This window comes from Carcharhinus amblyrhynchos, chromosome 4 (genome assembly GCF_965287045.1).
Source record: "Carcharhinus amblyrhynchos chromosome 4, sCarAmb.v2.hapA, whole genome shotgun sequence".
Taxonomy (NCBI): Eukaryota; Metazoa; Chordata; class Chondrichthyes; order Carcharhiniformes; family Carcharhinidae; genus Carcharhinus; species Carcharhinus amblyrhynchos.
This window is the reverse complement of record NC_137327.1, coordinates 2443119-2470305: the sequence shown is the minus strand read 5'-3', so window position 1 is coordinate 2470305 and position 27187 is coordinate 2443119. Positions and strand designations below refer to the sequence as shown.

At 45.6% G+C, this 27187-nt stretch overlaps 1 protein-coding gene across 2 annotated transcripts in view; it reads left to right on the top strand.

Annotated features, from left to right (window-relative positions):
* Positions 1 to 27187, top strand: part of LOC145341758 (transcription initiation factor TFIID subunit 4-like) — a 309168-nt gene that overhangs the window by 166135 nt on the left and 115846 nt on the right. For both annotated transcript variants that reach the window (XM_080186669.1, XM_080186670.1), the window contains exon 14: positions 5228 to 5284. In XM_080186669.1, coding sequence (XP_080042795.1) covers positions 5228 to 5284 — 57 coding nt within the window. The remainder of the gene's footprint in view (positions 1 to 5227; positions 5285 to 27187) is intronic.

Sequence of the window (27187 nt, the reverse complement as noted above, 5' to 3'; positions counted from 1 at the left end):
TCCCTTCAATTTCATGAACATTATCTTTCTAATCTGTTTACTCTGTGTGATCTTGTCAAAAGCTTTGCTAAATCCCATGTTGGTTATATTGCACTTGCTATCCAGGTTGAAACCCCTTGTTACCTCATGGAAAATGAAATCAAATTACTCAGACGTGACTTTCTCTGAAATCCATGCTGATGGTCTTTGGTTAATCTATGCCTTTCTAAATGACAATTAGTACCTGTCTCGTAACTATTTCCAATAATTTTCCCACCAATGTGGTGGAGACTGACTGGCCTGTAATCACTCAGGCTATGTCCGCCTCCATTTTTAAATAACAGTACAATGTTAACAGTTCTTCACATGCATTTATTTATTTATTAGTCACAAGTAGGCTTACATTAACACTGCAATGAAGCTACTGTGAAAATCTCCCAGTTGCCACACTTCGGCGCCTTTCAAGTACACTGAGGGAGAATTTAGCACAGCCAATACACCTAACCAGCACGTCTTTCAGACTGCGAGGAAACCGGAGCTCCCAGAGGAAATCCACCCAGACACGGGGAGAATGTGCAAACTCCGCACAGTGACCCAAGCCAGAAATCAAACCTGGCTCCCTGGCGCTGTGAGGCAGCAGCGCTAACCATTGTGCCATCGTCCATCAGGATTCCAAATATCCTGACAAAATTATGAGCCCATTTATCTTACTTCTCTGGATTTAAATGAAGAACCCCCCCCCTCTACTGACACCTCTCAGATGCAGTGATGGGTACTGAGCTATGAGATGTTTGCAGAGTTGTCATGGATCTGCTGGTGATAAAGTTCCTGGCCACAGTTACAGAGTGGATTAGAAAATGATGGTTCAAACTTGTATTTCTTCTCTGAGCTGCCTGGGGTACTTTTCATCCTGGCTTGTGATTTATTCTCTTTCAAGGATCCTCAACACCTTGATATTTCCTTTTATATTTTATATTTCATTTATAGTACTGTGCTTATCCCATTTAATATTCCAGACTCCTCCTTAACTGCAATGTCTGTTTCACCTGGCCACCTAGCACTACCTTTTAATTGGGGCATAGGTAACCTGTCAGCCGTCTTCAAAATTATAAAGGAGCAAAAGGGCAGGTGTACAGAAATTTGGGTAAAATCCAAAACCAGGTGCCATAACTATAAAATGTAAGAAGGCAGATTATTACCTGAATGGCTGTAAATTGGGAGAGGGGAGTGTGCAGAGGGACCTGGGTGCCCTTGTGCACCAGTCAATGAAGGTAAGCATGCAGGTGCAGCGGGCAGTAAAGAGTCAGTTGGCATGTTTGCCTTCATTGCAAGAGGTTTCGAGTACAGGATCAAGGATGTGTTGTTGTAACTATACAGGGCCTTACCTAGAATATTGTGTGTAGTTTTGGTTTCCTTTTCTGAGGAAGGATGTTCTTGTTCCCGAGGGAGTGCAGCGAAGGTTTACCAGGCTGATTCCAGGGATGGTGGGACTGATGTATGAGGAGAAATTGACTAGATTAATTTAGTTTTTGCTGGAGTTCAGATGAATGAGAGGAGGGGGGTTCTCATAGAGACTTATGAAATTCTAACAGGACTCGACAAGGAGGATGTCCCTGATGGTAGAGGAATCCAGAACCAAGGGTAACAGCCTGAGGATTGAGGGTAGACCATTTAGGACAGAGATGAGGAGACATTTCTTCACCCAGAGAGTGGTGAGCCTGCGGAATTCATGACCTCAGGAAGTAGTTGATGCCAAAACATTGAATGTATTCAAGAGGCAGCTGGATATAGCACTTGGGGCAAATAGAACATAGAACATTACAGCGCAGAACAGGCCCTTCGGCCCATGATGTTGCGCCGACCAATTAAAAAGCAATGACCCTCTAACCTAAACCAATCCCTTTCCATCCATAAACCTGTCCACGGATCTCTTAAACGCCCCCAAACTAGGCGCATTTACAACTGCAATGGGAACAAAGATTATGGGGACAGAGCAGGATTAGGCTATTGAGTTGGATGATCAACCTTGATTGTAATGAATAGCGGAGCAGGCTTGAAGGGCTGAATGGCCTCCTCCTGCTCCTTTCTTCTATGTTTCTATAATTGTGTTAGCTTGAAGAACTTTCAGATTCAAGAAATATTGCAGAAAACAGGACTCAGATTTATATTCCGATCACCATTGCTGGGGAGTTTCAAATCAGAACTGCGCACTGACAGTGTTGCAATATGTGAAGTGTCAGACTTTATAGATATGATTGTTAGGAGAGTTTTTATGCTCAGTCGGACTTGAACCTCACCTGGTTGGCATGGTAATGGTCTTTCCAGCACTTGAGGTTGTAGAATAAGTTTTATTTTTGTGAGCAGTATGGTTGCTGTATTTTCCTGTGTTACTAACAATTTTGATAATGAAACAATGACTGCATTCTGGATACATTTGTCTGATTCTTTAACCCACTCAAGCTCATATGACATGATGGTGAATTATTTAAAATACAGTGATTCTGTGTCACATCCTTAAAAATTCAGGAAAATATACTTAATGTTGGGAACACGATGGATTGGTTTTAAACATACCAACTTGATTGGTACCACATCTACAACCCCTCCACCTCCGAATCTCAGTAGCAGCAGTGTATACTATCTACAAGATGAACTGCAGCAATTCACCAAAGATCCTTAGAAAGCATCTTCCAAACCCACAAACACTTACATCTAGAAGGACAAGTGCAGCAGATAGATGGGAACACCACCATCTGCAATTTCCCCTCCAAGCCACTCATCATCCTGACTTGGAAATATATCACCGTTCCTTTGCAGCCGCTGGGTCAAAATCCTGGAATTCCCTCCCTAACGGCATTGTGGGTCAATCCACAGAACATGGACTGCAGCGATTCAAGAAGGCAGCTCATCATTACTCAAGGGTAACCAGGGATGGGCAATAAATGCTGGCCAGCCAGTGACGCCCATGTCCCACAAATGAATAAAAACAAAAAAGCTTGTTTTAATGATGACCAGACTGCAGTTAAATGGAGGAACATAAGAAATAGGAGCAGGAGTAGGCCATCTAGCCCTTCGAGCCTGCCCCGCCATTCAATAAGATCATGGCTGATCTGTCGCTGCTCAGTTCCACTTTCCCGCTTTCTCCCCATAACCCTTAATCCCCTCTCTTATCAAAAACTCATCAACCCGCGTCTTAAAAATATTTAGCGAGCCAGCCTCCACCACTTCAACGGGCAGAGAATTCCAGAGATTCACCACCCTTTGAGTGAAGAAGTTCCTCCTCAACTCCGTTCTAAACCGCCCCCCTTTTATCTTGAGGCTGTGCCCCCTAGTCCTACTGTCTTTTTTGAGCGGGAAGAGTCTCTCCACCTCTATCCTATCCATCCCATTCATCATCTTATAAGTCTCAATGAGATCTCCCCTCATTCTTCTAAACTCTAACGAGTACAAGCCCAGTTTATTCAGCCTCTCCTCATAGCTCAACCCCCTCAACTACGGTATCAGCCTAGTAAACCTCCTCTGCACTCCCTCCAAGGCCAAAATATCTTTGTGCAGGTGCGGCGCCCAAAACTGCACACAGTACTCCAGCTGCAGCCTCACCAATGCCCTATACAGCTGCAGCAAGACCTCCCTACTTTTATATTCAATCCCCTTCGCTATGAAGGCCAGCATCCCATTCGCCTTCCTGACCACCTGCTGCACCTGCAAGCTGGGTTTTTGCGACTCATGCACAAGGACCCCGAGGTCCCTCTGCACCGTCGCCTGCTGCAGTTTTTCGCCACGTAAGTAATAGTCCTTCCTACCATTCTTCCTACCAAAGTGGACCACCTCACACTTGCCAACATTAAATTCCATTTGCCATTTCCTGGCCCATTCGCCCAGCCTATCTAGATCCTTCTGCAGACTCTCCACACCCTCCGCACAATTTGCCGTTCCACCAATCTTGGTGTCATCAGCAAATTTCGACACCCTACACTCGGTTCCCTCCTCCAGATCATCTATATAAATGGTAAAAAGCTGAGGCCCCAGCACCGACCCCTGGGGCACTCCACTAGTCACCATCCGCCAATCCGAATAGCACCCATTGACCCCCACTCTCTGCCTCCTATTTGACAACCAATCCTCTATCCACACTAACACCCTACCCCCAACTCCATGTCCCTCGACCTTCTGCAATAACCTCTTGTGAGGTACTTTGTCAAACAGCAGTGGAATTGTGATTATGTCTGACACACTTGCTATCTGTGCTTTCACATGGGGCAACTGAGCTGTCCACTCTAGCAGAGCGACCATCGAGCAGGGACTCTGTGGCTTCAGGAACTTGGACAAGGGCAGAGAGAAACAACAAAATATGGTTTGGAACAAAAGCTGAAAATGTGAAATAATCTGAAATACTCTGGCGACAGCTGTGGAGAATGGCAACAGAGTGAACAGCTGAAGCATTAACTCTTTCTCTCTTCACAGATGCTGTCAGAACTGTTAAACATTTCGGGCATCTTATATTTGATATGCTTTGAAAGTTAAGTTTGTTTGCTTGTTTCAGACTCATGATAGCATTGTCATTTGACACTGGTTTTAAAGAGAAGATGCGGTGGCACAGTGGTTAGCACTGCTGCCTCACAGCGCCAGGGACCTGGGTTCAGTTCTGGCCTCAGGTCACTGTCTGTGTGGAGTTTGCACATTCTCCCTGCATCTGTGTGGGTTTCCTCTGGGTGCTGTGGTTTCCTCCCACAGCCCAAAGGTGTGCAGCTTGTATTGATTGACCATGCTAAATTGTCCCTAGTGTCGGGGGGGGGGGGGGTGATTGTGGCTGGTGCAGACTCGATGGGCCGGAAGACCTCCTTCTGCACTGTAAGGATTCTGTGATGATATAGTGTGTCAACTCTCATCTTTACTCACTGCACTTGTAATTTCAGTGCTTCCTCTCTCACTTTCCATGTGATTTTTAAAACAATTCCTCTTCTCTAGCTTCACTCCGGGCCTTCATATTTAGTAGAATTATAAAATTGAAGAGGTAAATGTTTCATTAAAGAGTTGTTATTTTTCTGCATTAATACTTTAAATAGCTTTAGCTGGAGAGATCAGCAGGCTTGAATTTTCACCTGTGTGTAGCAGTGCCCATGATAGCTTGTATATTGTTCTTTGTTAGTTCTTGTTCACGGAGACAGATGAACCAGTTGTTTTCGAAACCAGCTGTTAAACCTTGTGTGTATGTTTTTTTTCTCTTCCTCTCTCTTTAACTGCCTAGAGTCGCTCCAGGCAAGAAGACCCCGAGCATGCCAGGCTAAAGCAGAAAGCGAAGGAGGTAAGGAAGACTGGAGATTGCTACGCTTGATCTTTCAAGGCTTCGCTGATTAATTTTTCATGTTCTCGTACTCGTGTCACACTAATAACAATCAGACTTGTGAGAAGTTGCCTTTGTTTTTCTTCCCTGTGGCACCCCCATCCCACCAACAACATAACCCAAGCTAGGTCTAGTCCTGTTTGAAGTTGCTCATGGGAAGTGAACACATGCACAAACTAGTAACCTTATGGTGTAATGGGAGGTGATTATTTCCAGATTGTTCTATGCTGGAGTTTGTAGTTTTTGGAAGAAGAATTATTTCATTTTTATTTTAACACATGAAGAATCCAGATTTTGGAATCCAGATTTTATTATGTTCAGATGACCGAAAGTTATGTTTTGGTTCAAGTTGGAGTGAGTGTTTAATCGCTTCCTTTACAGCAGCTGCTGTCATGTTACTCTTGCAGTGGATTTTGAGTTTAGATTGCCATTTTCATAATTTGCTTTTGATTGCAAAGGTGACGACCACCCCCCCCCCACCTCCTCAATTCAAAGCAGCCATGATATGGATTGTGTTATATTTCAGCTTCTAACACATTGGTGCAGGTTCAGTCAGCTGGGTGAAGTACTCTTGTTCCTGTATATCTGTTCACAGTTGTTCAGAATTGTGCCTGTAGTGACAAGGGATCAGAAAAGCCATGCAGTCTGTCTGGCCAGCCTACATATCTAACCCCCCTCTAATCACTTAGCCCTCTTTACATCTATTAGATTTTCCCCATACTTTGTTCTGTGACTCCCTTTTGGTATATGTTCAGGACATTGATGCATTAGGGTGGCGGATCAGAACCCCAAGGGAGACATACTAGACCCCAACAATTTTTCTATTTCTCATAAATGTGAGAATAGGATGTTTCGCTGCAGGTGTGCTTCTACTATCAAACTAACAAGCTTTTCTCAAAACAAACTTTATTTAACAATACAGTTTAACTATAACAAATGAATTAGCTTAACTTTTAACAATTGAACAATACTTAAAATGAGAGGAAACCTTTCTAAATTCTAACTTATCACTTTATCAGTTCCAATTAAGCAATAGTTCTCTTATAGACTTAAAACATTTTAAACATAGTTAGTAAAAACCAGACATACTTATGACGGGTAAACGTGATACTGCCATTAACGCTTGTATCCTTTCTGATGGATGTAAAATAGCATTGTGCACAAATTCACACTTATTTGTATCAAAATATCAATGGGGAAATGTTACTTTGGAGGTAATAGTTAATATTTCTTGTCTATAATCCAGTCCTTAACCCGCTTTTAAAGAGAACATGATGTGTGTAAACTACTCATCTTTATTTATTACACTTGTACTTTGTGTTTTCTCCCTCATTTTCCATGTGATTTTTAAAAACATTCCCTACACTAGCTTGATGGATGTTTTCTGTTTCCCAGGCAACAGTCAGGACAGTAGATTCAGATGCCAGCAGGGATCTTTGCAAGAGGTTACTGTCATTTAGTGCAGACTGAAAGCTTGCGCTGCATCTGCATGACTGTACTAATAATAATCAATGAGGACTATATGTTACTACCTTCTGACAATGCCACAATTAAATTCACAGCCGCGATGTTAGCTAAATGCCTCTCACTGTACCAGCATGACATTGGATGTGCTTTGGTCAGTTATACTGTACTGTGAGTGGAAGTCCAACTGGAACTTAATTGAGATAGTCAGGTTTTAATTGTTGTCAGGTTTTACGCCAATTACTCCAGGGTTCAGATAAGGTAAAAGGTAAAGTCGCCATCGTACCAGATGACTATAGCTATTCTCCCCTTTGAGGCTAGTGGTGATTTAATCTGAGGATCACCTCACCTCAGGTGAGAGGCAAGGTTGACTAGGTGGGGTCTTCATGAGTAACCTCAGCCAGTACAGGAATTGAACCCACCCAGTTGATGTCGCTCTGCGTCATGAACCAACCTCCAACCAACTGAGCTAAACCGACCCCAGGCTTTGGATACAAGGCTGGTCGCTAGCATCGTGCTGAACACTCGTTTGGTCACAAGGACACAGTTAAATTAAGAGTATCCATTCACTACATCAAAGTTGGTCATTCAGACTGGGACACCACTTCAGAGCACCTACACAGCAATACGATAGCATTAGATTCCTCATCTACTAACAGTAGATCCTCATTTGGAAAGATCCTCATAACGCAGCCCGGCCTGCGTTCTTTCTCGAAAGTTATTGTGTGTCCTTGCTTACATGATAATTACTGGAAAAACTAACTTCCGAAATTAAATTAGATGCAAAGAAAATAGTTGCCTGTAAACCCCATATGAATTTCATGTGTCAGGCCTTGAAATTGGATTGCCATTCTAACCTCCGATTAAAATAAAATGTGAAAAGTTTCCCTTCCTTTAGTATTGAAGTGAAAGAAGTATTAATGCTCGGTCCAATTGCCCTTAGTACAATAAAATGGTTTGAAAAGTAGTCTATAGATCATAAGGAGAACGTCCTGCTGGAATGAAGCCCCCTGTTGCTCAACTATATTGAACACATTGATGATTTATTTCAATCACAGCTGATCGGAACGTCAGTGATTTGTCACATCTTAAAAAGAATGATCTCATTGGAGTGGCCCAGCAGCAACTGTTTTTTTAAACGTTCTATTTCTTAACTCTTTAGTCTCTGCAGAAAGATGTCTTGTTTGAAAGGATTAGCTTAAATAACATACTGGTACCTAAAGGATGACTATGATGTCCAATATATTAATTTAGAATCCCTACAGTACAGGGAAAGAGGCCGTTCAGCCTGCACCAAGAACAATCCCATCCTATCCCCTTAACCCCACATACTTACCCTGCTAATCCACCCGAAACGCGGGTCAATTTAGCATGGCCAATCAATCTAATCCGCACAAATTTGGACTGTGGGAGGAAACCAGAGCACCCAGAGGAACCCCACGCAGACATGGGGAGAATGTGCAAACTCCACACAGACAGTGACCTGAGGCTGGAATCAAACCAGGAATCAAACCTGAGTTCATGGTGCTGTGAGGCAGCAATGCTAACCACTGTGCCATCGTCCTGCACCTAAATTATGTTAACCACTGGACACTAATGGTTTGTTAGAACCCAGATGTGACTAATTGTTTCTTATTAGCAAATAAGTGAGTAATTGACACAGCTGGACATGTGATTGTGATACTCGTATTTGCACATGGTATGCATGTCAATTTAAACCTTTGTACATTTCATATTAAAATGTTAAGAAGGAGAGCACTACATGTGAGTGTTTTTGATTGTTGAGATTTTTACTAGGTGTTTCTACAGAATGGTAGTCAATATTTGCTCAATTAATATGCACACCAAGTTTATGTGTAAGATGTAAAATTAGTGCATGGGTCTGAAGTGGTGTCACCACAACATCACCCTATAGTTGGTGATGCCTAATGATTAGCATTGCGATGGGAACATTACACATACGCCAATTGTGTGATCCACTTCTTGTTTGCTCTTCATTTATAACCTCAAATTATTGTACCTCAATAATTTGTACAGTGCGGTACCTCAGCGTACATTGTATAGCAGAAACACAATAAAGCAGTGTTTCAGGAAGCTGGGTAGTTGATTGGCAATAGAAGTGCTAAAGAGGTTTGACGAACACTGTAGGATGGTACTTGCTGAAGTTTGATATCAGCCAGACGATCGTAGTAGTTCTTTCAAGTCATTTATCACCTTGTACATAAGGTACTCTTAGTCAGACACAATCGAGGTTTGTAAGTGCTGCTTGTTGCTTCTTCCTATTCAAGGGAATGAGGTATGAAAAATTCATGCTCCTGCTTTATAGTGGAATGAAATCCCGGTTAAAAACTGCTGCTGATGTGCCCTCTTCAGAATTTGGCCTACCTGCTATTCGGCTTCAAAAAGCTTAATCTCCTCCTCTCCAGTGGTTAAATTCCCTGCCCCTGCTCTACAGCTTGATGCAGTTGCTAGCACTCTCACCCCAAGGCAGAAGTTCACAGTCAAGCCTAGTCATGGATTTGAGTGCATAATGTAGGCCCTCACTTCACTGAAGTAGTGAAAGAGTGATAGAATCCCACAATGCAGAAGGAGTCCATCCGGCCCATCGCGTCTGCACTGACCACAATCCCACCCACACCTTATCTCCATAACCCCATGCTTTTACCCTAGTTAGCTCCTTCTGACACAAAGAGGCAATTTATCATGGCCAATCCACCTAACCCACACACCTTTTCACTGAGGGAGGAAACCGGAGCACCTGGAGGAAACCCATGCCGATGTGGGGAGAATGTGCAAACTCCACACAGTAAGTAGACTCATAACATCAGGTTAAAGTCCAACAGGTTTATTTGGTAGCACGAGCTTTCAGAGCATTGCCCCTTCATCAGGTGGGTCTACCAAATAAATCTGTTGGACTTTAACCTGGTGTTGTGAGACTACTTACTGTGCCTACCCCAGCCCAATGCCAGCAACTCCACACAGACAGTGACCCAGGCCGGGATATTCATAGAGATTTGCAGCGTGGAAACAGGCCCTTTGGCCCAACTTGTGCATGTTGCTCAGTTTTCACCACTAAGCTCGTCCCAATTACCCATATCCCTCTATACCTAACTTACTATGTAACTGTCTAAATACTTTTTAAAAAACAAAATAGAGGATGCTTGCTGAAATTTGGGTGCACACAAAGCATGTTCTAGAAGTGATCGTGGTTAGAAGGGAGTTGTGGGCCAGCAAGCTTTAATTATCAGGTGGTCACGCAGTGAAGCCTTCCATTGTTTGCTGGAGCAGACGAGTGAAGGAGCAGAGAGAGAGAGATAAGAAATTACCTGTTAAAAACCTGTTTAAATAAGTTTAAAGCATTTTGTACCTTGTAGAACTGTTTAAATCATTTAAAAGCATTTTTGTGGGCTTTTTGTATTTACCGCTTTAAGAATTGAGGGAGTGGTTAGAAGGGAGTTGTGGGCCAGCAAGCTTTAAATCAGCGCCAGGTTTAAAAGGAGGCCTGGTATAGACAGCCGGCAGCGTCGGAGCAGGCAGCGGAGTGAGGGGGAAGCAGAGTGAGCTATTAGGGCTTAGGATCAAAGGGCTGGGGAGAAAAAGGGCCAGGTGAGTTCGTGTGGAAATTTTCAAAACTACTACAGTGAATAATGGAGGGGCATGTGATGTGTTGTTTCTGTATGATGTGGGAACTGGTGGACCCCAGGGTCCTCCCAAGTGACCATGTCTGCAGTAAGTGCAGGTTGCTGGAGGAGCTCCAGCTCAAGGTAGATGAGCTGGCCTCTGAGCTACAGACACTGAGGCTCATCAGGGGGAGAGAGGGTGCCATTGTCAATGGGGTGCAAGTGACATCCACCCCCCCTAGACTGTCTAAATCTAAGGGTCAGGAACAAGAGGGGGCTGCAGAGTGGAGGAAGGGGGGTGGGGAGCGGAGGAAGGAGGGTGGGGAGCGGAGGCCTCAGCCTCTCAATCTGCATAACAGGTTTGAGGTTTCCAGTCTGGAAGAGGACGAGGCAGGTGAGGAAGGTGAGCAAACTGCACACGGTACAGTGATGCAGCAGGACATAGGCAAAGAGGTGAAAAGGAACGTAGTAGTGATTGGGGATAGTGGGGTGAAGGGTATTGACACTGTCCTTTGTCACAATGACAAAGAGCACAGAAGGGTGTGTTGTCTGCCTGGTGCTCGGGTACAGGATGTTGCATCTGGGCTCCAGAGGAACCTGGAGTGGGAGGGTGAGAATCTGGTCGTTGTGGTACATGTGGGTGCCAACGACGTAGGCAAAATGCGAACTGAGGATCTGGGGAGGGAGTATGAAAAGCTGGGAATGGTATTAAAAAGTAGAACCGACAAGGTGGTTATCTCTGGGCTACTGCCTGAACCGAGTGCAGACGGGTGTAAGGTTGATAGGATTAAGGAAGTGAATGGGTGGCTCAGGGATTGGTGTGGGAGGAATGGGTTTGAATTTATGGGGCATTGGCACCAGTATTGGGGTAGGTGGGACCTGTTCGGGCGGGATGGGGTTGGTCTGAATCGTGCTGGGACCAGAGTGCTGGCAAATTGAGTAAAGAGGACTGTAGACAGGGCTTTAAACTAATTGGGGGGGGGGGGGGGGAGGGTGCGAGGGTAGGTGACATTACGGGGTCTAAAGTTAAGGAGAGGGTACAGGTAAGGGAAGAGGCCGAGGATGTCCCAATAATAGAGGGAGTAGGGGGCGTGAGTATGGTTGGTGGTGTTACGGCAAATAGGGTCCAGGTGAAGGCTGGGATGAAGGCACTTTATCTGAATGCACGAAGCATTCGGAATAAAGTGGATGAGCTGGTGGCGCAGATCGACACAAATGGATACGATCTGGTGGCCATTACAGAGACGTGGCTGCAAGCTGACAGGGACTGGGAGCTGAATGTCCAGGGGTATCCAGTGTTTAGGAAGGATAGGCGGGAGGAAAAAAGGGGGTGCGTAGCTCTGCTGATTAAGGATAGCATCAGGGTGGTAGCAAGGGATGATATTGGAGCCAAGGGGCAGAAAGTGGAATCGTTGTGGGTAGAGATTAGGAACAGCAAAGGGAGGAAGACGCTGGTGGGTGTCGTCTATAGGCCCCCGAGCAATGATCTGGAGGTGGGGTGGGCTGTTAACGCGCAAATAAGTGCGGCGTGCAGGAATGGAACGGCCGTAGTTATGGGGGATTTCAATCTGCATATTGATTGGTCGACCCATGTTGGACGCGGTGGGCTCGAGGAGGAGTTCTTGGAATGCTGCCGGGATAGTTTCCTTGAACAGTGTGTGTTGGAGCCGACGAGGGAGCGAGCTATCTTGGATCTGGTGTTATGTAATGAGGCGGGTAGAATTAGGGACCTTGCGGTGAAGGATCCTCTTGGGGAGAGTGATCATTGTATGGTGGAGTTTCTAGTGCAGATGGAGGAGGAGAAATTGGGTTCCCGGACGTGCGTCCTTTGTTTGAACAGAGGGGAGTATGGTAGGTTGAGAGAAGAATTGGCGAATGTGGACTGGGGGAGCGCGTTGGAAGGTAGGTCTGCTGAGGAGCAGTGGAGGATCTTTAAGGAGATCTTTCTTGGTGCTCAGCAGAAGTTTATTCCGATGGTCAAAAAGGACAGTAGGAGGAGAGGTAATAAGCCGTGGATAACGAAGGAGGTGAAGGAAAGTGTTAAATTAAAAGCGGAGGCGTTTAGAGTAGCTAAGAGTAGTGGGCGAGAAGAGGATTGAGAGAGGTTTAAATGTCAACAAAGATTGACAAAGAAGTTGATAAAGAAGGGTAGGAGAAACTATGAAGCTGGGCTAGCACTTAATATAAAAAAGGATAGCAAGAGTTTTTATAAATATATAAAAAGGAAGAGGCTGGCTAGGGTGAACGTTGGTCCCTTAGAGGATGAGAAGGGGGACTTAGTGGTAGGGGATGGGGATATGGCTAAGGTCTCAAATAACTTTTTTGTGTCTGTCTTCACGGAGGAGGACGTGAATAATTTGCCGGGTGTTAGAGATGGAAAGGTGGTAGGACTGGAGGGTCTTAATGACATTACTGTTACTAGAGAGGCAGTGCTCGACAGACTGGACGGGCTGATTGTGGACAAGTCGCCAGGACCGGATGGAATGCATCCGAGGGTTCTGAAAGAAATGGCGGAGGTGATAGTAGATGCCCTGGTGGTTATTTTCCAGACGTCGCTGGATTCCGGGGAAGTGCCGGAAGATTGGAAAACGGCTAATGTTACGCCATTGTTTAAGAAGGGTGCCAGGCAAAAGGCAGGGAATTATAGGCCGGTTAGTTTAACGTCTGTTGTAGGTAAAATGTTAGAATCCGTCATCAAGGAGGAAATAGCGAGGCATCTTGAGGGGAATTGCTTGATAGAGCAGACGCAGCACGGTTTCGTTAAAGGGAAGTCGTGTCTGACAAATTTACTGGAGTTCTATGAGGATGTGTCTAGGGCGGTGGATAGAGGAGAGCCGGTGGAAGTGGTCTTTCTTGATTTTCAGAAGGTGTTTGACAAGGTACCTCACAAGAGGTTATTGCAGAAGGTCAGGGGACTTGGAGTTGGGGGTAGGGTGTTAGCGTGGATAGAGGATTGGTTGTCAAATAGGAGGCAGAGAGTGGGGGTCAATGGGTGCTATTCGGATTGGCGGATGGTGACTAGTGGAGTGCCCCAGGGGTCGGTGCTGGGGCCTCAGCTTTTTACCATTTATATAGATGATCTGGAGGAGGGAACCGAGTGTAGGGTGTCGAAATTTGCTGATGACACCAAGATTGGCGGAACAGCAAATTGTGCGGAGGGTGTGGAGAGTCTGCAGAAGAACATAAGAACATAAGAACATAAGAAATAGGAGCAGGAGTAGGCCATCTGGCCCTTCGAGCCTGCCCCGCCATTCAATAAGATCATGGCTGATCTGTCGTGGCTCAGTTCCACTTTCCCGCCCTCTCCCCATAACCCTTAATCCCCTCTCTTATCAAGAACCCATCAACCCGCTTCTTAAAAATATTTAGCGAGGCAGCCTCCACCACTTCAACGGGCAGAGAATTCCAGAGATTCACCACCCTTTGAGTGAAGAAGTTCCTCCTCAACTCCGTTCTGAACCGCCCCCCCTTTATCTTGAGGCTGTGCCCCCTAGTCCTACTGTCTTTTTGAGCGGGAAGAGTCTTTCCACCTCTATCCTATCCATCCCATTCATCATCTTATACGTCTCAATGAGATCTCCCCTCATTCTTCTAAACTCTAACGAGTACAAGCCTAGTTTATTCAGCCTCTCCTCATAGCTCAACCCCCTCAACTCCGGTATCAGCCTAGTAAACCTCCTCTGCACTCCCTCCAAGGCCAAAATATCCTTGCGCAGGTGCGGCGCCCAAAACTGCACACAGTACTCCAGCTGCGGCCTCACCAATGCCCTATACAGCTGCAGCAAGACCTCCCTACTTTTATATTCAATCCCCCTCGCTATGAAGGCCAGCATCCCATTCGCCTTCCTGACCACCTGCTGCACCTGCAGGCTGGGTTTTTGCGACTCATGCACAAGGACCCCGAGGTCCCTCTGCACCGTCGCCTGCTGCAGTTTTTCGCCCCGTAAGTAATAGTCCTTCCTACCATTCTTCCTACCAAAGTGGACCACCTCACACTTGCCAACATTAAATTCCATTTGCCATTTCCTGGCCCATTCGCCCAGCCTATCTAGATCCTTCTGCAGACTCTCCACACCCTCCGCACAATTTGCCTTTCCCCCAATCTTGGTGTCATCAGCAAATTTCGACACCCTACACTCGGTTCCCTCCTCCAGATCATCTATATAAATGGTAAATAGCTGAGGCCCCAGCACCGACCCCTGGGGCACCCCACTAGTCACCATCCGCCAATCCGAATAGCACCCATTGACCCCCACTCTCTGCCTCCTATTTGACAACCAATCCTCTATCCACGCTAACACCCTACCCCCAACTCCATGTCCTCTGACCTTCTGCAGTAACCTCTTGTGAGGTACCTTATCAAACGCCTTCTGAAAATCCAGAAAGACCACATCCACCGGCTCTCCTCTATCCACCGCCCTAGACACATCCTCATAGAACTCCAGTAAATTTGTCAGACACGACTTCCCTTTAATGAAACCGTGTTGCGTCTGCTCTGTCAAGCAATTCCCTTCAAGATGCCTCGCAATTTCCTCCTTAATGACGGATTCTAACATTTTACCTACCACAGACGTTAAACTAACCGGCCTGTAATTCCCCGCCTTTTGCCTGGCACCCTTCTTAAACAACGGTGCAACATTAGCCGTTTTCCAATCCTCCGGCACTTCCCCGGAATCCAGCGACGTCTGGAAAATAACCACCAAGGCATCCACTATCACCTCCGCCATTTCTTTCAGAACCCTCGGATGCATTCCATCCGGTCCTGGGGACTTGTCCACAATCAGCCCCTCCAGTCTGTCGCGCACCACCTCTCTAGTAACAGTAATGTCATTAAGACCCTCCAGTCCTACCACCTTTCCATCGCTAACACCCAGCAAATTATTCACGTCCTCCTCCGTGAAGACAGAAACAAAAAAGTTATTCAAGACCTTAGCCATATCCCCATCCCCTACCACTAGGTCCCCTTTCTCATCTGCTAAGGGACCAACGTTCACCCTAGCCAGCCTCTTCCTTTTTATATATTTATAAAAACTCTTGCTATCCTTTTTTATATTAAGCGCTAGCCCAGCTTCATAGCTTCTTCTACCCTCCTTTATCAACTTTTTTGTCAATCTTTGTTGACATTTAAACCTTTCCCAATCCTCTTCTCGCCCACTGCTCTTAGCTACTCTAAATTCCTCCGCTTTTAATTTAACACTTTCCTTCACCTCCTTCGTTATCCACGGCTTATTACCTCTCTTCCTACTGTCCTTTTTAACCATCGGAATAAATTTCTGCTGAGCACCAAGAAAGATCTCCTTAAAGATCCTCCACTGCTCCTCAGCAGACCTACCTTCCAACGCGCTCCCCCAGTCCACATTCGCCAATTCTTCTCTCATCCTACCATACTCCCCTCTATTCAAACAAAGGACACGTGTCCGGGAACCCACTTTCTCCTCCTCCATCTGCAACAGAAACTCCACCATACAATGATCACTCTCTCCAAGAGGATCCTTCACCTCAAGGTCCCTAATTCTACCCGCCTCATTACATAGCACCAGATCCAAGATAGCTCGCTCCCTCGTCGGCTCCAACACACACTGTTCCAGGAAACTATCCCGGCAGCATTCCAAGAACTCCTCCTCGAGCCCACCTCGTCCAACATGGGTCGACCAATCAATATGCAGATTGAAATCCCCCATAACTACTGCCGTCCCATTCCTGCATGCCGCACTTATTTGCGCGTTAACAGCCCGCCCCACCTCCAGATCATTATTCGGGGGCCTATAGACGACACCCACCAGCGTCTTCCTCCCTTTGCTGTTCCTAATCTCCACCCACAACGATTCCACTTTCTGCTCTTTGGCTCCGATATCATCCCTTGCTACCACCTTGATGCTGTCCTTAATCAGCAGAGCTACGCCACCCCCTCTTTCCTCCTGCCTATCCTTCCTAAACACTTGATAGCCCTGTACATTCATCTCCCAGTCCCTGTCACCTTGCAGCCACGTCTCTGTAATGGCCACCAGATCGTATCCATTTGTGTCGATCTGCGCCACCAGCTCATCCACTTTATTCCGAATGCTTCGTGCATTCAGATAAAGCGCTTTCATCCCAGCCTTCTTCTGGACCCTATTTGCCGTAACGCCACCACTTGGGACATCCTCAGCCTCTTCCCTTACCTGTACCCTATCCTTAACTGTAGACCTCCTAACATCACCTACCCTCGCACCCTCCCCCCCCCTAATTAGTTTAAAGCCCTGTCTACAGTCCTCTTTACTCGATTCGCCAGCACTCTGGTCCCAGCACGATTCAGACCAACCCCATCCCGCCCGAACAAGTCCCACCTACCCCAATACTGGTGCCAATGCCCCATAAATTCGATCCCATTCCTCCCACACCAATCTCTGAGCCACCCATTCACTTCCTTTATCCTGTCAACCCTACGCCCGTCTGCACTCGGTTCAGGCAGTAGCCCAGAGAAGACCACCTTGTCGGTTCTACTTTTTAATTCCATTCCCAGCTTCTCATACTCCCTCCCCAGATCCTCAGTCCGCACTTTGCCTACGTCGCTGGCACCCACATGTACCACCACAACTGGGTTCTCACCCTCCCACTCCAGATTCCTCTGCAGCCCAGCTGCGACATCCTGTACCCGAGCACCAGGCAGACAACACACCCTTCTGTGCACTTTGTCATTGTGACAAAGGACAGTGTCAATACCCTTCACCCCACTATCTCCAATCACTACTACGTTCCTTTTCCCCTTCTCTTTGCCTATGTCCTGCTGCATCACTGTACCGTGTGCAGTTTGCTCACCAACCTCACCTGCCTCGTCCTCTTCCAGAGTGGAAGCAAGAACCTCAAACCTGTTATGCAGATTAAGAGGCTGAGGCCCCCGCTCCTCACCCCCCTTCCTCCTCCCAGCAGCCCCCTTTTGTTCCTGACCCTTAGATTTAGACAGTCTAGGGGGGGTGGATGTCACTTGCACCCCATTGACAATGACACCCTCTCTCCCCCTGATGAGCCTCAGTGTCTGTAGCTCAGAGGCCAGCTCATCCACCTTGAGCTGGAGCTCCTCCAGCAACCTGCACTTACTGCAGACATGGTCTCTGGGAAGGACCCTGGGGTCCACCAGTTCCCACATCATACAGAAACCACACATCACATGCCCCTCCATTATTCAATATAATTTGTTGTGGGAAAAAATGTTTTCCTTGTTTTTTGCTGTAGTAGTTTTGAAAAAAAAAAAAATTTTTTTTTTTTCCTTGTTCTTTCCACCTGGCCTTTTTACCTTCAAGCCCTTTTTGATATTAAGCCCTAATAGCTCACTCTGCTTCCCTCTCACTCCGCTGCCCGCTCCGACGAGGATCTAGATAGGCTGGGCGAATGGGCCAGGAACTGGCAAATGGAATTTAATGTTGGCAAGTGCAAGGTGGTCCACTTTGGTAGGAATAATGGTAGGAAGGATTATTACTTACGTGGAGAAAAACTGCAGCAGGCGATGGTACAGAGGGACCTCGGGGTCCTTGTGCATGAGTCGCAAAAACGCAGCTTGCAGGTGCAGCAGGTGGTCAGGAAGGCTAATGGGATGCTGGCCTTCATAGCGAGGGGGATTGAATATAAAAGTAGGGAGGTCTTGCTGCAGCTGTATAGGGCATTGGTGAGGCCGCAGCTGGAGTACTGTGTGCAGTTTTGGGCGCCGTACTTACGCAAGGATATTTTGGCCTTGGAGGGAGTGCAGAGGAGGTTTACTAGGCTGATGCTGGAGTTGAGGGGGTTGAGCTATGAGAAGAGGCTGAATAAACTAGGCTTGTACTCGTTAGAGTTTAGAAGAATGAGGGGAGATCTCATTGAGACGTATAAGATGACGAATGGGATGGATAGGATAGAGGTGGAGAGACTCTTCCCGCTCAGAAAGGATAGTAGGACTAGGGGGCACAGCCTCAAGATAAAGGGGGGGCGGTTTAGAACGGAGTTGAGGAGGAACTTCTTCACTCAAAGGGTGGTGAATCTCTGGAATTCTCTGCCCGTTGAAGTGGTGGAGGCTACCTCGCTAAATATTTTTAAGACGCGGGTTGATGGGTTTTTGATAAGAGAGGGGATTAAGGGTTATGGGGAGAGGGCGGGAATGTGGAACTGAGCCACGACAGATCAGCCATGATCTTATTGAATGGCGGGGCAGGCTCGAAGGGCTAGATGGCCTACTCCTGCTCCTATTTCTTATGTTCTTATGTTTTCAGCAGTTGCTCAGGTATAAAGCTGTTGTGAGCTCATGAGAAAGCTGAGGATGTGTCTCAGCCCAGGTGAGCAGCGGATGAACTGGCATTGAATTGTTGGCAAGTAGGTGATGGTGGGCATAGAATTCTAAATGTTTTCCACTTTGAACTATGGAAAATTACAGGTCTTCAGATCAGTAGCAGAAACCTTGCCAAAGGAGTCTGTGGTATTAAGTTTTATTAAAGTTTAAAAAAAAGCTTATTTATTAGTGTCACAAGTCAGCTTTCATTAACACCGCAATGAAGTTGCTGGATTAATGGAGGCAGAGATGGTTAGACATCAGGAGTTGACTAACTGTTACAACTCTCTGCATCCTGGGAACTTATCCCATGTGTCACGTTGTGTTTATTTTCAGTTGTTTAAGTTTATTTATTAGTGTTACAAGTACATTTACATTAACATTGCAATGAAGTTACTGTGAAAATTGCCACACTCTGGCACCTGTGTATGTACACTGAGGGAGAATTTAGCATGCCTAACCAGCATGTCTTTCAGACTGTGAAAGGAAACTGAAGCACCTGGAGGAAACCCACACAGACACGAGGAGAATGTGCAGATCCTGCACAGACAGTGACCCAAGCTGGGAATCGAACCCAGGTCCCTGGTGCTGTGAGGCAGCAGTGCTGACTGCTGTGCCACGGCTCCGCCCAGGTCGTATTATAGACATTGCTGCCTTATCTCTATTTTTAGTGTCATCACTTGATTGGTTCATTTCAAAGTCGAGCAGTTCACATTTCTTCATTCTTTCATCATTGCCCTGATCCTAAGGTTTAGCTGTGTGGCTCTCTACATTACCGTTAATGCGTGAATGTGTCTTGTGTCCTGACAATAAGAAGTGGACACAGCAGTTAAGATGTGGTCAGGATTAAAGCCTATTTCACTTTCACAAATATGAAAATTCATAAGCACCAAGTTGAATTTGAGTACCAATGCTATGACAAGATGCTGTGCAATTTTACCTGAAGTTTAAATCATTCATGGTAAATAATATTTTGTCAAAATTTTAATTAGTAATTTCTTCTCATGGATGTATTTTTTCTCAAATTTTTGCATGTAGTCTGATTGGATGTTGACTAGAGTCCATTTGCAAGATGTAGCCTGTAAACTGGCAAAAACATCTGAACCTTGCTCAGTGTGCAGTTCCAAACGTCAATAATTCTATTGCATTTCTCATTTACTATTGCTTTATGACAAACCCAAAACAATTTCAACAAAATGATATAAAAATGCTGGCCTATCCCAGTCTCCATGGCTGTATCTGTGTGTTTATAAACTGATAAAGGAATTGGAATGTTCCTCTTGCTGTGAGCATGGCAAGGACCTTTCTGCTATTGGCTTAACAGTTAAAAATACATTTGAAAATCAACAAGGATAATGTGAAGGATGAGCTGGGAAACAACAGCTGCAAGGCACAGGAGATTGTAACTCTTCTTAGAAATTAATTTACCCAGCGTTTTGCTTCTCTCCTAGAAGCTTCTAGAAAATAAAAAGTATCATTTAATCAGCGTTTGATACACTCTGAAAGAGATTTCTTTTGGAACCAGGACGTATCAAACATCTCTTACATGCTTCATGCGTAACTGCAGAATTTACGTACTGCAAATCCAATCCAGCCAGTTACCACCCAATCAGTCCCCTCTCAATATTCAGATTAATGGTAGGTATTGGAGACCGTGCTAACAAGCAGCACTTACTGACCTACTGACGCTCAGCTTGGGTTCCAGCAGGATCACTTGGGTCAAACTTAGATGATGGAGCTGAAATGCAGAGATGAGGAGAGAGTGACTGTCCTTGACTTCTCAGCAGTATTTGTGGCATCAGGGCGTCTGAACAAAATCCAAGTCCTGGGACCCGGTGGGTGGAAACTCTCGAGTGGCATCCCAGAAGGATGGTTCTGGGTTTTGGAGGCCAGTCATCTCACTGTCAGGTCATTTCTGCTGGAGTTCTTCACGGCAGTATTCTCGACCCAACCACATTCATCTGGTTCATCAAAGATCTCCCTTCCATTTTATCATCAGAAGCAGGGATATTCGCTAATGATTGATCACTGTTTAATTCCATTCCATTACCCATGTGCAATGCACAGACTTGGGCTGATACGTGGCATGTAATATTTGTGTCATACAAGTGCCAGGCAATGACCATCTTCATTGAGGAGGATCTAACTACCTTCTCTCAGTGTTCAACGACACTGTGGTTGTGATCATATAGTTGTTTCAGTGATTGTTCACCATGAGTCCAAAGGAAGAAAATGTCATCAATGTATCTAGTGTCTAGCATCGGTTGAAGGTCCTGTGCGGTGAAGAAGTCTTGTTTGAATCTGTGCATGAAGATGTTGGCATATTGAGGTGTGAATTTGGTCCCCATGGCTGTCCTGTGTGTCTGGATGATGAACTGGTTGTTGAAGGTGAAGACATTGTGGTCCAGGATGAAGCAGATGAGTTGTAAAATTGCATCTGGAGATTGGCAGTTGTCAGCGTTGAGAACTGAGGCAGTTGCAGCAACGCCATCATTGTGAGGGATGTTGGTGTAGAGCACTGAGACACTCGTTGTGATGAGGAGTGCTCCTGGTTCAACTGCTCCATCTGTGCTGAGTTTCTGTAGGAAATCCGTAGTGTTGCAACAAAAGCGACAAAAGCTGTGGGTTCTTTGTACAATGAGTTTTATGATGCCCTCGATGTAGCCGGAGAGGTTCTCGCACAGGGTCCCACTGCCTGATACGATGGGATGGCTGGGTGTGTTTGCCTTGTGTATCTTTGGGAGGCAGTAGAGATCTCTAACGCAGGGACTACGTGGGATGAGAGCACGGAGGGTGCTCTGAAGGTCCGGATCAAAGATCTTGATCAGTCTGTTGTCTTGACAGGTGTGTTCTTTGGTCTGATCTGTGGGCAACTGTAGTTTTCCTCATTGTTCAGTTGTCAGTACACTTCTTTGTAGTAATCCGTTCTGTTCAGTATGACGATGGCCCCTCCTTTGTCTGCTGGTTTGATGACAATGTTGCGGTTGGTCTTGAGAAGGCGGATGGCTTTGCGTTGTGCTTAGGTGAGGTTCGGGGCTGTCTTGTGAATGCGGCTGATGAATCTGGCATTGGCGCACCTCCTGATGGCTTGGGCATACATGTCGAATCGAGGGCAGTGGCCTTCCGGAGGAGTCCAATTGGACTCTTTCCTCTTCAGTTGCTGCACCCCAGATCTCTCTGTTGGCTGTTCAGGTTCATTGGCTGTCTCATTGTGTTCGCTTTTGGCCTCTTTGTGGAAGAACTCTTGTAGCCTCATTCACCTGATGAATTCCTCTGTGTCCGCTGCACACTGATGGGGTCTATTTTGGTGGTGGGGCAGAAATTGAGCCCTCGGCTGAGAACTGCGATTTCATCTGGTTGAAGTGTGTAGTCCGACAAGTTGACAATGGACTTCCCTGCAGTGGTACTGTTTCCTACTGTGGTACAGGGGATGCTTGGTTGCTGATGGTTTCCTGTTTTTGGTGTGCATGTAGATGGTGTAGTTCCTTTGTCTCGTCTACTTGGCAGAGTTTTGCAGCTGGTCTGCATCCTGAGTGCAACTTGAGAATATAGATTCTATCTTGGTTTCCAGGATGTGGCATTTGCTGTAGAGCTGGTTTATGAAGTGGTTGAGAAGTGAGAGGTGTGATGGTAAAATCCCTCAGCGTAGTCTGTGTTATAGGTTGACCTGAGTGGGTTTGTGATCTGTAATCCTTTCAGTATCTTGTCTGCTTTTTTGCATCTTTGTAAAAATTTGATGTCTGTGTTGATATGCTTGATCTACTTGGAGATCCTCTCCACTTGGAGCCGGCAGTTTGCAGTGTTGATGGTAGGCATGATGTGGAGATATCTCCACACATAGGGGAAGTCCCAGAGGATTGGAGAACAGCCAATGTTGTTCCTTTGTTTACGAAGGGTAGCAAGAATAATCCAGGTAATTACAGGTCGGTGAGCTTTACATCAGTGATAGGGAAATTGTTGGAGAGGGTTTTTCGAGACAGGATTTATTCCCACTTGGAAAGAAGTGGACATACTAGTGAGAGACAAAATGGATTTGTGAAGGGGAGGTCGTGTCTCAAAAATTTGATCGAGTTTTTGAGGAAGTGACAAAGATGATTGATGAGGGTAGGGCAGTGGATGTTGTCTACATGGAATTCATTAAGGCCTTTGACAAAATCCCTCATGGCAGACTGGTGCAGAAGGTGAATTCACATGGGATCAGAGGTGAGCTGGCCAGGTGGATACAAAACTGACTCAGTCAAAGAAGACAGAGGGTAGCAGTGGAAGGGTGCATTTCTGAATGGAGGGCTGTGACATGTGGCGTTCCTCAGGTATCAGTACTGGGACCTTTGCTGTTTGTAATATATATAAATTATTTGGAGGAAATTGTAACTGGATTGATTAGTAAGTTTGCAGATGACACAAAGGTTGGTGGATTAGCGGATAGCGATGAGGACCATCAGAGGATGCAGCAGGATATAGATCGGTTGGAGACTTGAGCGGAGAGATGGCAGATGGAGTTTAATCTGGACAAATGTGAGGTTATGCATTTTGGAAAGTCTAATACAGATAGGAAATATACGGTAAATGGCAGAACCCTTAAGACTATTGATAGGCAAAGGGATCTGGGTGTACAGGTAAACAAGTCACTGAAAGTGGCAATGCAGGTGGAGAAGATAGTCAAGAAGGCATACGGCACGCTTGCCTTCATTGGCCGGGGCACTGAGTTTAAAAATTGGCAAGACATGTTGCAGCTTTATAGAACCTTAGGCCACACTTGGAATATAGGGTTCAATTCTGGTCGCCACACTACCAGAAGGATGTGGAGGCTTTGGAGAGGGTGCAGAAAAAAATTACCAGGATATTGCCTGGTACGGAGGGCATTAACTATGAGGAGAGGTTGGAGAAACTTGGTTTGTTCTAACTGGAGCGACGGAGATTGAGGGGAGACCTGATAGAAGTCTACAAGATTATGAGAAGAATCGACTGAGTGGACAGAGAAGCTTTTTCCCAGGGTGGAAGAGTCAATTACTAGGGGGCACAGGTTTAAGGTGCAAGGAACAAGGTTTAAAGGAGATGGTTGAGGTAGATTTTTTACACAGAGGGTGGTGGGTGCCTGGAACTCGTTGCCGGGGGAGGTAGTGGAAGCAGATACGGTAGTGACTTCTAAGGGGCGTCTTGACAAGTACATGAATAGGATGAGAATAGAGGGATATGGTCCCCAGAAGTGTAGAGGGTTTTAGTTTAGTTGGGCAGCATGGTCAGTGCAGGCTTGGAGGGCCAAAGGGCCTGTTCCTGTGCTGTAATTTTCTTTGTTCTTTGTTGTTCTAAAACAACCGTTCTCTGTATTGAGTGGAAATAACTCCACTTTATTCTTTGCTTTTCAAATGCACTTTGTGCACAATGTTTCACTGTACACTGCCACGCTACTACTGAAGGCCAGTCAATGACAGCTGGCCTCACATTTAACAATGAGATGAATGATTTCCACCAGCACGAAGCCTGTTGTCTGATGCTTAGGATCACACATGAAGAATAACTACTTGTGTGAATTACTGAAGAGGGCTCGATGATCAAAGGAACTGCAAGCCAGCAAGGGTCATAGATTTTAAAGTTTAAAGTTTATTTACGAGTGTTGCAAGAGTAGACTTACATTAACACTGCAATGAAGTTACTGTGAAATTCCCCTAGTTGCCACACTCCAGCGCCTACTCAGGTACATTGAGGGCGAATTTATCATGGCCAATGCACCTAACCAGCATGTCTTCCAGATCGTGGGAGGAAACCAGAGCACCCGGAAGGAACCCATGCAGACATGGGAAGAACATGCAGATCTGCACAGACAGTGACCGAAGCTGGGAATCGAACCCAAGTCCCTGGCGTTGTGAGGCAGCAGTGCTAGCCACTGTGCTACCGTATCAACAACAAACAACTTGCAAATGTAAACAACACCTTCAATCTCGTAAAATATTCCAAATTGATTCCATGGAGCAATATCAGGCAAGGGTTGATACTGAGTCAAAGGTGGCATTGGAACAGGTGCCCAAAAACTTGGGTAAAGAAGTTGGTTTTAAGCTTCCACTTAAAAGGGGGAGAGAATTTTGCAGTTTTGGTTTCCTGGCATGAGAAAGGATATACTGGCCATCAGGGGAGTCCAACAAACGTTCATCAAATGAATCCCAGAGATAGCGGGATTGTCCTGTGAAAAAGGATTGATGTGATTGGGCCTCTATATTCTCAAGTTTTGAAGAATGAGAGGTAACCTCATTGAATTGTACAAATTATTTTTACAGGCTCAACGTTTGTCCTGGCTGCTGAGTTTAGACTTGTGGCTTGTGCTACCAAATAAACCTGTTGGTCTTTAACCTGGTGTTGTGAGACTTCTTACTGTTCTTACCCCAGTCCAATGCCGGCATCTTCACATCATGAAGAGTTTAGAACCAGGGGAGACAATCTCAGAACAAGAGGTAAACCAGTTAAGAGGAGGAGCTTTTGCTTCAGTCAGAGGGGTGATATATCTTTGTAATTCTCTCCTCCAGAGGGCTGTGGAGACTCAAAGAAAGAAAATTATAGCACAGGAATAGGCCCTTCGGCCCTCCAAGCCTTCGCCAACCATACTGCCTGACTGAACTAAAACCCCCCTCGACCATTCCAGGGGCCTTATGCCTTATTCCCATCCTATTCATGTATTTGTCAAGATGCCCCTTAAAACTCACTATTCTATCTGCTCCCACTACCTCCCCCCGGCAGCAAGTTCCAGGCACCCACCACTCTCTGTGTAAAAAAAATTTGCCCTGTACATCTCCTTTAAACCTCATCCGAGGTCGCCTGATTTCTAGGTGCCAAAGGCATCAAAGGATGTGAGGGTAGTGTGGGAAGATGGTGACAGGTAGAAGTTCAGTCATGATCTTGTTAAATGGCCTAAGGGGCCAAAAGGCTGACTCTTGCTCCTATATTTCTTTCGCAGTGGTGGAGGTATGAAGGGGCTTGGGGAAGGAATTCCAGAGTTTTGGGCCTTGATCTGGTCCAATGGGAAAAGCGGGGAGTGGGGAAGGAGGGAAGAGATTCTGCTCAATTATCCACTAACAAAATTCAGGACAACTTTTCTTACACATTCTGAGATGAAAAGGCTTGTAGCAGCTGCTGCATTGCCCCCTCTCCAAACACCATCCTTTCCACCAAACATCCCACAGCTCAGTGGTAGAGTCCAGTGCATTACTGCAAATCACTTACAACAGAATGTCTCAGCATCTGTCATCGCCTGTACAGTTAGTCAAAGAGAATTGTGGAAAAGAGATTTCCACCCAATCTAGTCTGCAAAAAATGTAACTTGAAGACAAGAAGGCTGCAAATTGGTGCTGTTAAACACCAAATTATCACTTACCCTACTCCAGCTGTTGCCTCGTTAAACGTGTCAACATCATTTAAAAACATCTGTGTGCAAATGTATTCAGAGAAATTATTAATTGTGCGATAACAAGTTATAGCACATTTGCACATTTTCAAAACCGTCTCTATACTCTTACATCCTTCTTTCCTCCTCCATCCAATCCCCAACACTGTATCCTGGGTGATCAATAGGCAATGCACTGAAACACCTTATTCCAGACTACAAAGTAGGAGGTATTAACGTTAAAACAATGTCCAATAGACACAGGTGTGAAGGAATAAGTGTCATGATGGATAGGATGTGTAACATAAATGTCACAGGCATTTATGAAGATCACTTTTTGAGATGAATCAATAAATGGGATTTGTTTTTAAATATTCGAAGACAATAACTTTTGTCTGGGAAGTTGGAAATCCTCCAACTTTCAAGAACGCTGCAAATGTTGGATGATCCCCCTGTTCAGTAACTCTCCCATCCTGACATCTGATGTATTTTCAGTAGCAAGCTTCTTTTATCTCGCATGCTGGCGTGTTCCATACATTCACCACTCTGACTGTTGCTTTTCCTTATGCTGGTTTTAAATCCACTTCTCATTGCTTTGATTCATTTATCAGCTCCTGCTTTATTGAGTGACTTTGAAGTAACATCCTGAGTTTACCATATCTGTATCATTTAATATTTTATATACTATGGATTTCCCCTTTAACCTACTTCCCAGGTGATAGTTAATGATTCTCTGAATTTTCCTGTCAACTGATCACCTTAATGTTTACTTATTGGTTGTGGATTTTTTGTCTCAGTTATCAAACACAAAAGTTGAAGTTAAGTCTGCCAACAGCATACGCAATATCTCTGCAGAATTCCTGATATTTCACTGTTCTGTCCAGTCAGGGGACCGTGCAAGTACGAACTCTGGGTTGAAACACCAATGCAGTAGAGATAATACTCCATTACCAGATGTACCACCATTGTCCAATGCAACAATCACACCAGAAGCAGCACCTCCCAATCAGATTAAGTCAGTGATTGATAACTTTCAGCCCAGGGGCCACATGTGGCCCATCTGGGTTCAGAGTGCGGCCAATCAGACATTTTGTTGACCGTTGCCCGTGTGCAGGGTTGCCACATTCCAA